Source organism: Apostichopus japonicus, chromosome 20, assembly GCF_037975245.1.
Source record: "Apostichopus japonicus isolate 1M-3 chromosome 20, ASM3797524v1, whole genome shotgun sequence".
Lineage (NCBI taxonomy): Eukaryota > Metazoa > Echinodermata > Holothuroidea > Aspidochirotida > Stichopodidae > Apostichopus > Apostichopus japonicus.
Genome location: NC_092580.1, coordinates 32,130,865 through 32,142,831, shown reverse-complemented (window position 1 = coordinate 32,142,831; position 11,967 = coordinate 32,130,865). Strand labels below are relative to the sequence as shown.

Below are 11,967 nucleotides of genomic sequence, written 5' to 3'. Positions count from 1 at the left end.
GATTGTGGGAACTGATTTACAAGATTAATGTATGCATATTTAAATTTCGTTCAATGCAGTTAATCTTACTCGTACTGATTTGTTTTCTTCTTCAGTTCTTCAACTTTCTTCTGTCTAGAAATGCATGTTTTTGTACTATGCAGGAGGGAGGGTTGGATGTAGGGGGAGGGGGAGGACATCTTAAATGCCTTGACCACACTATCCACAATAAAAACCAATAAATGAAGTTGTTAATTAATCATGGTAGTTAACAATGCAAACAAATTTTCAGCTGTCTCCAATCATTATGCTTGAAAGCACCCTTAGCTTATACAACTGCAACATGTTCAAAACATGGATCAGGAGTATGAAAAACAATACTTTTTTTACCAGGCACAACACCCGATGTGCTTTGTTCTATCTCATACGGTTTCATGGTTTGAAAAAAATTTACCCAGAAAATTGCCTGAAGGCACCACAATAAAAACCAGCAGAGAGAACATAATATTAACAAATTTGAACTATAAACAAATGAGCCAATCTGAGGAGCATGTGATTTCAAGTTTAAGCTGAGGACAGATCTAAATAATCACAATTTCAGCATTCACAGGAAACTATAAGAAAAACGGATGTTAGTTCGAAGTAATATGAGGAAGGTATTGAAGGATATTTAATATCAGTTATGAAATAAACTTCTATCAGGTCATGAGTTGAGGTATGACACTGTGATTCTATATCTATTCTGAGGTTGTCTGTGTATCATGACAATGCAGGCCAATTCTTTAAGAATTTTCTTTTCTGGATGCCCCTCTGACAACCAGGTTTTTTTGTATTGTTGGAACAGCAAATTTGGTTGTCCGAAAGAAAGTAGCAAAATAAAGAACCGACAATACACAGTAGGAAAAGGTGTGTAAGTTTGGTGAATGGAACACCAGCTTTGGATCAATAAAATCTCCCCTTCTGGTGGATCGTAAGCCTACCTCTAATTTTGCTTTATTTCAGCTTCTTCAAAGTGATCGTAGGTGATTTACCAATTTATCATTTTACCGATCTGAATTGTATGTAAACAACTAGTTGTCCCCCTGATGACCACCAAAGAGCTGATTTCGGTTGTCCGTACAAACATTTGGTCATTTCGGAAGATCAGAAGACCGGCATAAACCTGCTCGTCACTGCACTGCAGCTAGCCGTGATTATTTGACAACACAAAACAGACTAGCAAATGCTGTTGTAAATGCAATCAAAACTATCACCACAAAAAATATACAACCAGCAACAATGTTATCAAAATCTTGTGTGTGTGTATGTGTTAACAGCTGTATCTCTGTTTCCAAGTCTTATAGAGTGCAAAGTGTCACTGGTATTAACGATACCTGTGATGAGGTTCTTATTTTACTGAATGCTTCAAAGGTAGGGTCTGAATCTAAAAGTTCAGATCAGTCACTATGTGACTGAATGTGACTTACTAGAAAGGGAACAATGTTATCAAAATCGTGTGTGTAGTGTGTATGTGTTAACAGCTGTATCTCTGTTTCCAAGTCTTATAGAGTGCAAAGTGTCACTGGTATTAACGATACCTGTGATGAGGTTCTTATTTTACTGAATGCTTAGAAGGTAGGGACTGAATCTAAAATTCAGATCAGTCACTATGTGACTGAATGTGACTTACTAGAAAGGGAACAAATGTTATCAAAATCTTGTGTGTGTGTATGTGTTAACAGCTGTATCTCTGTTTCCAAATGTTATAGAGTGCAAAGTGTCACCGGTAGGACTCATACGTAGCAGCATGTGATCAGGTTCTTACTTTACTGAACACTTCGAAGGTAGGGACTCTGAATCTAAAAATTCAGATCAGTCACTATGTGACTGAGTGTGACTTACCAGAAAGGAACAATGTTATCAAAAATCTTGTGTGTGGGTGTGTGTGTATGTGTTAACAGCTGTATCTCTGTTTCCAAATCTTATAGAGTGCAAAGTGTCACTGGTATTATAAATACTTAGCCTGTGATGAGGTTCTTACTTTACTGAACGCTTAAAAGGTAGGGACTCTGAATCTAAAAGACCACATCAGTCACTACAGTGACTGAACGTGACTTACCTGAAAGGGAGTAAGGACGGTGAGTTTTAAGGAAAGACTTGAATGCTTTGAGTTTACCGCGGTGTCTCCAGACGACACAGATGACGAACATAGTTAACAGCAAGATACAGCTGAAGATGACCGCTGGCCGGATGTAATTAAAAGGAGGAGCTGGAAAAAATAAACAGAAGAAGAGATGTAAAACAGTGGGGTTTTGGGGTCGTGGGGTTTTGGGGTCGTGGGGTTTTGGGGTTCGTTTACTCCTTTCCAGCAGTCACTTAAAGTTTAAACTATTATACTTTGCTTTTATCCACGACAAATCGGGTCAATAATTTCCAAACAGGGTTGATTTTTCTAAGTTAAATTACTCTATTGTGCTTCTTTGTAGATACAGGCTGGATTCCGAGTCCATCCATGTGACTCCAGAGCATGTCCCGGTGCCAAATCTTTAGGTTGATGTAAAAATATTTCAAACTCGCCGATGCCGAGTTATTAACATAACAATATACGGACAATTTCATGATGCTTCGTCCAGGTTTAATATCCCATGATTATAAATATGTCTGCCCATTAATCATATCAGACACTTATTAACGTGATCTTGTTTACGATGCTTTAATAGCCACGCGATTAATGCAGCCTAAGAAATGGCAGGAATTTACCTCCTTTACATCTGTTAAGGTCACAATATTATTGCTCTCCAATATGTCAGAAACTTGAGTAATGGTCGCTCAAACTGCTCAGACTTCAATGCGCAACTTTTACTGCCACCCTTCAAATCATTCAGCTTCACTGAGTTATTTAAGAGTCTTAAATGAACTCTCCTCATTATAGAGCAGAATCAAGAGACATTGAAATGCTTGCAGAAGCTACATTTGACATGTTTTTCAGCAATTATTGGAATCATAAATTTGGGGCCAATACTAATGATCATTAATACGCAATATACAGAATAAGAATATAGCTGTAAGGTCTAGCTACCATAGCATCAAGCAGGGTTAACTTTCATATGCAATATACAGCATAGAATATAGCTGTAAGACCTAGCTAACACAGCATCAAGCGAAGTTAACTTTAATACACAATATATAGCAACAGAATATTGCTTAAGTCCTAGCTAACACAGCATCAAGCTGGATTAACTTTAATACACAATATACAGCATCAGAATATAGCTGTAAGACCTAGCTAACACAGCATCAAGCAAAGTTAACTTTAATACACAATATTCAGCATCAGAATATAACTTAAGTCCTAGCTAACACAGCAGCAAGCTGGATTAACTCTAATACACAATATATATCATCAGAATATAGCTGTAAGACCTAGCTGATACAGCAGCAAGCTGGATTAACTTTAATACCCAATATAGTTTTTTTTTGTGGGGGGGGGGAGAGACATGTTTTTTGACCTGGGTGAACTTGCCTAACAAAAATCATGGTTTGAAACAACATACTGAGACACAATTTTCAAGTATGAACAGGGTGAAATATCATTAACTTTTATAGATAACTTCTTTATTCTCTGTTGCAAGACATTCAATAGAAATGTAACGGTAAGAATGTCAAATATCCTTGTAACAAAAACTTAACAAGAATAAACAGTTGTAAATATCTTTCAAGAAAGATGAAATTTACCGTGAATCACCACCGTTATCTGACAGGTTCTGTTGTTTCCTGCAGTATCCCAGACATTTATCAAGATCTCTGACTTGCCAGAAGGGAACACCTGCGAGTTTTGCCGCAGAGGAAAATCAGAGTTTACCCTGCCACAGTTATCGGTTGCTTTAATATTCCAGGAGATCGACCTGTGTGTTTCTCCTTCCCTCAATCTCTCACTAATGGTCCCAGGGCACTGGTGCAGCTCTGGCTGTTCCTCATCTGAAACACAAAAATAAACAGAAGAAAGAAAGTAGAAATAAACAGAAGTAAAAAAAAAGAAGAAGACAAAAAATCAAATCAAAATCCACCTGGTGCCAGAGTTTCTTTTAATATCACCGAATCAAAATAGATAAGAGGCAAGTACAGTGGTGTTGAGAAGATTCTTCCATCTGGTTTATATTTCTTGTTGGAGAATTAGGAAATTTGGATTTGCTTGTTTGTATAATGGCCTTCCAAGAACTTTGCTCGCCAAGAACTCAAATGCAGTAGTGGTGCATAGGGTGTCATAAATACCTGAAGGGGTCAAACTGGACATTGTTCCCCATTCTGCAGGGGGGTGAGAGAGACCACTACATGCCTGCCTTGACCTGGGTCAATTGCATGCTTCTCTTCACCTCATATCCATCATATTAAAAGCATGATTATATCGCTGGGGGTTTCGGGGAAAGTCACTAAAAACTGTGAAAGGATTAACATTTGTACCAAAGTGTAAGTCATCACTGTAGGCATGGTGTGTGAAGTTCACAAAATTAAAGGCACTCTTTAACCGACACACCTGCAACAGTTTTACTTAAGAAACTGATCTGATCAGAAGTATAACAAACTGGCACATTTCATCTTTACATTATGTGACTGTCAAACTGCTATGGAAAGATTGACTAAAACTACATATAAAATATTGACCATTTACAACATCACAAAACATATCGAGATAAAAATACAGAAATAAATAAATCCAGCAACAGCAATTTATTGTAAGGTGCACTTTCAAACCAAAGCCCCAAGATTTTGTAAATAGCTGAGGGAGCACTGAGAGGCTGTACCCACGGTAACGGTTTGCTGTATAATTACGTACCATTTACTGATACTGTGAAGCTGCATACTGCTCTGTTCTCGGCCGGATCCACATATTCGTACTCAACCAGGGTATCACCGATGTCAAACAGTTGATGAGGACTGTGAGACTGGCGGACTAAGGACACATTCCCAGAGTTATCTGTGACATTGATCTCCATCCAGGAGACAATTGCTGAGCAGTTGCCATGAGAAGCCGGTACCTCGAAACTTGACGGGCAACTGGTGACAACAGGGTTATCCACGTCTGCAATTAGACATGTGATATATATTATGTAATTTGTAATATGTTATATGTAATTTGTAATATGTTATATATATGTGCACTTCCCTGGGATGACTTTTCATGATAGAGATTTTCACAGACTGAGGCCCTTTCTACTTTCCATATATGTCTGTTTCTACTGACCAATTGTCCAAAATGACCTCTTAAGCTAGATGAAATGAACAAGTCAACCAATGCTACCTATTGGGTAGACAAAGCACACACATATCAAATAACAACAGTAACCTGTTAATTCACACAATCAACTTTGCAAAGCTAAACCTCTGTTATTACTTAATATGTATCCTACACCTCGATACTCAAACTATATTTCATGAATTACATCAAAGAATTCCATATACTTCCATGCCGAACTGATTTTGCCTTGTCATATCTTTATTTATCATCTGAATATTTAAATAAGTCCATATTAAGATATATTTGGAGCATCCCCCCCCCCCAGCCCTCCAACACAGGTAATTAACTTACAGTAGCTCACAGAGTAATTAACATGAGTTAGAAAAACTGTATGATTCCTTGCATTTGATAATCTTATTTACCCCTAGCAATTTAATGATGGTTAATGACCAACAGTTAGTAATGATGTGTAGCATACAGTAGCGGATTAAGGGCGGGGCAAACAGGGGCACGTGCTCCGGGCCCCCCACTTTTTGGGACCCCACAAATCACATGAGAACCACGATGAGCCAACAGAGACTGGTAAACCTGAGTATTCTCGCTATCGAAAGTGACATTTTAAATTCATTGAAACACGATGAAATACTCTCTGAATTTGCAAGCATGAAAGTGCGAAAAAAAAACAGACTGTAGGGCCCCCACACAATTGCGTGCCCCGGCCCCCCCACACGCTTAGTCCGGCCCTGGTAGCATAGTGTTGAACACATGTGTTAACAGTGATTAATTGATTGCAGAATAATTACACCTGGCAGAAAACCAAACTCCAGACCACAACAGTTTCAGAAAACAAACAAACAAATCCCAACGGATGATTTCAGCAAGTAACTATGTATTTAGAGGAATGCATTAACGACATTAAATAGGTCACCTCTTCTGCAGGTTTCTCCGTTAAAGATGGATGCCTCGTTACATTCGCATTCGTACTTGGAAAGATTTGGAACACAGATACCGTCTGCCACATCTCCACAGGGTCTCCTGTGGCAAGGATTTTCTTCATGGGAAAAAAACAAAACACAAGATTGTATCGATACAATTACACACATATTTAAAAGAGCTTCATGATCTAAATGAAAGCAAACAAGCTCACAACATTTCAAATGTAAAGAGTGGAAATCAAAGTCGCTGCCACAAAAAAATCTGACAAGTTTGACAACATCTGGAAAGTCAAGGAGTGTTAGCTCAGTGGTTAACGCTGGTGCCTTCCAATCATAAGGTCCCCGGTTCGAGTCACTGCAAGATTAATGTATGTCGTCCAGTTACAGAGTTGTTGACAATTGACAATTCATAATCATGGACGTTAAATATGAATCTAAGAGACTGACTTTGTTCAGCTTGTGGCATTGATAAGCAAATGAGGCTTCTTTGCAAGTTCCTGCTTGCAGGAGGATCTAAAATACATACATCTGAAAACTCCATAATATCAAACAAAGTGTTGTGTGTGAGCTCGAAATGAACAAGCAAGCAATCCATGGAGTTGCAGATGTCATCACCTCGGTGACTTTTAACTCTTGGCGTCCTAATTTTGCTCAAAACTGTGCCATTTGTTCACACATTTGCTTTGAACTTGCATGGACTTACGGTGTAGGAGTTTGCGACACATTTTTCACAGAAATTACATAACATGTAGATATAGCAAACTGGGATTTGTTAGGAAGGCTTAAAAAATAATCCCTCAAGCATGTGTTGACAAGAGAATTTTTGTAAACTAGCTTAATTTGAAAGTGGCGACTTTGAATTAGATACATTTTACTTTATAATTTTGTACTTTTTATTGAAATACGTAGAAGACTTGACATTTGTATTGAAGAGAGGGAAAGCATAGCTGGTTTAAGAGGCAGCTTTCAATTGATTCAGGGAAATATAGCTAAGAATACTTCTGTACTTTTCAATGTTGTATGTATGTATGGGTGTATGTATGTATGTATGTATTTTAGATCCTCCTGCAAGCAGGAACTCGTGAAGAAGCCATCATTGGCTTATCAAAGCTGCAAGCTGACCGAAGTCAGTCTCTTACATTCATATTTAACGTAAATGATTATGAATTGTCAACAACTCTGTAACTGGACCACATACATTAATCTTGGAGTGAATCAAACTCAGGACCTTATAATTGAAAGGCACCGGCGTTAACCACTGAGCTAACACTCCTCTAATGTTACAAGATGAAGTTACAGATTTGAAAAAATGACTTTCACAGAAGAAAGAAAAAGTGTGAAGGAGCTGTCTGTGATACCTACCGAAGAGAAAAAGCCTTGCACTGTACAGATACCGCAATGGAAGTGGGTAAGGTTCGCTTGCATCTTTCAATCTCAGCTGTTAGAAAATCATAAATGATTAATTAACGAGCAGCAATTAAAAAAAATTTAAAAAATAGAAGAAGAAGAAGAAGTGCAACTTAAGAGAAGAAATAAAAGATGAGCTTCTTATTTCTTCCTTAGAACTTTTTCATAAATTCTGTCGCTCTTGATCAAACCAGCTTCCACCTTATATTTGCATTGAATTGTTTCAAGTCGAATATTCATTTTCTTTTTGTCTGTCAGCAAAATTCGCTGCTAATTGGGAATCCTTATGCTTATTATTCCAAATGGAATGGAGTGTTAGCTCAGTGGTTAACGCCGGTGCCTTTCAATCATAAGGTCCCCGGTTCGAGTCACTCCCAGATTAATGTATGTCGTCCAGTTACAGAGTTGTTGACAATTAACAATTCATAATTATGGACGTTAAATATGAATGTAAGAGACTGACTTCGGTCAGCTTGCGGCTTTGATAAGCCCATGAGGCTTCTTCGCGAGTTCCTGCTTGCAGGAGGATCTAATATACATACATACATACAAATTGAAAAGAACTTTTACGATACACAAACCGAGGAAGGTACAAGCTTGATATTAAAGTCTTGTTTTTTTTTTCCTTCAAAAATGTGATGAAATTGCAGATATTTTTAGGGAAGTTTATCATTAGAACCATCTACCATACATGCTGTTTTCATGAGAGTGCAGTCTAGATTTGCTGCATGATAACCCTCCACCAGATAGTCAGGCAAGTTCATCCCAATGAAATGGTATAAGCGTAGTTAACAAACTCTCAGGAACAGAGGATGCAAGGAGTGACAGTTAACAGCTAGGTCCTCAGGCATAGCTTTCTCTCCTCACATTTTACCTTGTACTTCTAAGAGGATAGGGATGAAGGATGGGGGGGGCGTTGGGGTGGTAAATATCTCGAGGTCTAACTGGTGGTTATGGCAAGGCGAACTTTGTTAATACTGTTGAACAGACAAGGAACTGTTGCTAGGCTCATTCATTTTAATAAGATATTGCAGTAAATGCTTTCTTTAAAGAAAGCTGATTTACAGCACCGGACTATTAAAAATGTGAATCTGAGAAACTACCCTAATATTTTCAGCAATATCGGCTTGTCAAAGAAGGTGGTTGGTACTTCTCAGACCTGCACTCAATTTGATGAAACTATGACACATGAACACCAAAATGATTAAATCATACAGTTTTCAATATACCAATCCAACCTGTTAAAAAGTAATAGCCACAAATATAGTATTCAGTTGAAATCTGACATAGCTTGTTGATTGTATAGGACCTACGAGTTGTGATTCAAAGTTATCATAGCCATATTTTAAGAACAAATTAAACAAAACACAACTCAAGGTACTTTGTAAACCCACTTCAGAATGGAACCGTGACTTTTTAATAAACTGGAATTTTAATGTTGACTGCACTACACTTAAATCACCGCCATTGTCATAGCACACAATGGGAATTACACTGTTGCCATGGTGATATGACTGTTCAGTAATTTTAGCATAAGACAATTGATATTTAAAAATACTCACAGCAGGTAAGTAAGTTGTATTGGGATTGAGACCTTGAAACTTGGTACATGCCAACTCATGTAGAACACCATCAAAGAACTCTTCTCTTCTGCTGACGGTTGCCTGAGAAATAAACAAAACAAAGTGAAATGTTTTTAATACAAAACATAATTAAACCAGAAAGCCAGTTTGGCTCTGCCATTCAAAATTCCAAGCAACCATAGGCGTAGGAGGCGGGGGGGGGGGCAAAAAGTTTTGTGAAAATTTGGGCAATATGCCGAGAATTTTTCGGGCACCTACTGAAAGAAAAATAATTTGCAATGTGTTTTTCAATGGTTAAACTTATATTATTGTAACGACTTCCCCAATAATACCAACCAATATGGAAGGGTAATAACACTGCAAATGAATGTAAGTTAATGGCATGCGATGTAATAACCGATGCATGCCTATATAACGCGCAAACAATTTTGGTCATATTTTTCGGGCAAGTCGTTACAGCCCCCTCAAATCAAATTTGGCTCCTATGCCTATGCAAGCAAATATCTGAGATTTTCCAAGAATTACGATGTGAGAACCAAAAAAGATCAGCGATTCCCAGCCCTTGTTTGTAGCAGTACTACCTTGTGGGCATGAACCATTTCATTCACTGGTAAGGATTTTACAGTATAGGATTATTATTACAAGATGTTTCAATATCCAGAAAGAACAGTCTTCCTATGTGAAATATAGACACGTAGATGTATGAATAAATGGACATTTTTCTTTTACCGATTTTGAGCTAGCAAATCCAATTGATAATTATTCATGAATGAGAGCTACATAACATTGTTTATACACTGTGCAATATTTTCACAAAATACTGCAAGTGGTTCATGCACTCACCACGCTGCATCTACGTATAATGTACACGAAAGATGTAATTCTTGAGTTATCATGTTTACAAGATGTTCAGACTTTGACTTAAATGTTGATCGCAAATGACCTTTGACCTCCAACAATTTCTATGGGGTTCTTATATTCACCAAGCTGAATCTGCATACCATGTGTAAAGTTCAACAGAGATGTACTATTTGAGTTATAGTGTTTACAAAGATTTCAGACTTTGACCTCTGTTGCAACCAAATGACCATTGAACTTCACAGAAAACAATAGGGTTCTTGTATATTCAATAAGAGGGATCCACATACCATGTATCAAGTTAATCCACCATGAACTTTTGGAGTTACAAGCAAGTGTCACATACATACACGCACGCACACACACGCATACAAGTTTGTATTACATTCAGACCGAGGACCCCATTGTATTTTCCATTGTTCAAATCCACATACCCTAACCTTAACAATACCCCATACACTAGAATTCTTCCAAGGACGTGGTGATTCTTTAGAAATCACAACCGAGGACCTGGAATTCTTTGGTTCAAGTCCTCGGTCAGAATAAAAAACAAACACACACACACACACACCATCAACATGGAATAGATTCCGTCTGCCTCCGGCAAGGAATCAAAAAGCAAACTAGGGAGGATAGCGACAAACTAGCCAATCTGATAAGTGATTCCTTGCGATGTTTTACATGAAAACATTTCAAATACTGGTGCACAGTAGATTTTCAAGTTATAACCATTTCTGATCCTGTAGGCTAATGTTCTTGCACTTATGTGTGTACCTGCCTATAAACTCTGAAGATCATCCAAGCTGAGTTTACCTTGTGAATTTCTCCATTCAATGAATGTAGGCCCCGACATGACACCTTGTCTTTGAACGATCTACATTTACATAAATTTGTAATTTCATACAAAAGTTTAAAAAGAAAATAGGATAGACAGAAAGAGAGAGAGAGAGATGGATATTATAATAAGTTGAAATACTGATTGAAGTACAAGGTCATTAAAATTTTCTGCTCAAGAAATTTAGGTAAACAGTGGATTATAGTCGAAGTGAAGAGTAACATCAATATCAAGTACAGCCCATAGTTGTTCCCCCGACAAGGTTATATTCCTGGGGATGGCTCCATCCAGCTGTCTATATGCTTAGTTACACACATAAACATATAGCTGAAAGTAAAGTGACCTAGTGTTATGAAGAGCATGTACAAAGCCATATGATAGGCAGCCTGCTACCTCTACACAGAGAGAGAGAGAGAGTAACAGTGAATGGGATTCAAGTTACACGGTCTGCAGTTTGTAATCAATGAGTACAAAAATGGTCAAATATTTGCAGACAGTTAACCGGAAATTAAAGGTAATTCAAATCATCAGAATAATCGTGCTGCTGTATCATTCTTTGTTTTAGCTTCAATTTTTGTTTGTTTTTGTGCCGCGACTTCCTTCATATCTATAGACTGAATCGATGCAGTTCAAAATAATATGGAATTGGTCAACTTAGGTCTTGAAAACTCTTACCTCCGATAATAACTTCTTAGTGTATGTGTATCGAAAACGTTAGCTTCATGTATGAAAGCCAAAGAAAATGATACCATTGTACAGCTCAGTCCATAAATTTGTCATTTTCCGAGACTAATCACGAATCAAGCAATTCAAAGGTTATCTTCAAACTCCTAAAGTAGGTAACCCCAGACTATTCCAAGATCAACAAAATGCAGGTCACTGTGTCATTAAAGGCATTGAAGACTCGCCCCAAACCGTGTGCGGCCATCTGAAAAAGTTAACTTTCTGTTGCTTGCAAGTGACGTTTTGTTTGTGTCGCTACAAAATGCAGACAGTAATGAAACGAGATACCTTAATTCTTATCTTTAGCTGGACCTGAGATGTCCATCGCTGTATCGTTTGTATACTGTGCTGTGGGTATTGACCACAGCTGTATGTACTGACTGTACACTAGTGTCTAATTACCAACGGTAGCAAGCTGTGTGTATTTTCTGG

General features: G+C 37.8%; 1 protein-coding gene across 3 annotated transcripts in view; it reads right to left on the bottom strand.

Annotated features, from left to right (window-relative positions):
- The window catches only part of LOC139961670 (uncharacterized), a 118,882-nt gene that overhangs the window by 10,279 nt on the left and 96,636 nt on the right, over positions 1–11,967 (bottom strand). For all 3 annotated transcript variants that reach the window (XM_071961056.1, XM_071961055.1, XM_071961057.1), the window contains exons 10-15: positions 9,099–9,200; positions 7,492–7,567; positions 6,123–6,245; positions 4,793–5,038; positions 3,694–3,936; positions 2,078–2,227 (exon numbers count right to left, since the gene is read on the bottom strand). In XM_071961056.1, the coding sequence (XP_071817157.1) occupies positions 2,078–2,227; positions 3,694–3,936; positions 4,793–5,038; positions 6,123–6,245; positions 7,492–7,567; positions 9,099–9,200 (940 nt within the window). The remainder of the gene's footprint in view (positions 1–2,077; positions 2,228–3,693; positions 3,937–4,792; positions 5,039–6,122; positions 6,246–7,491; positions 7,568–9,098; positions 9,201–11,967) is intronic.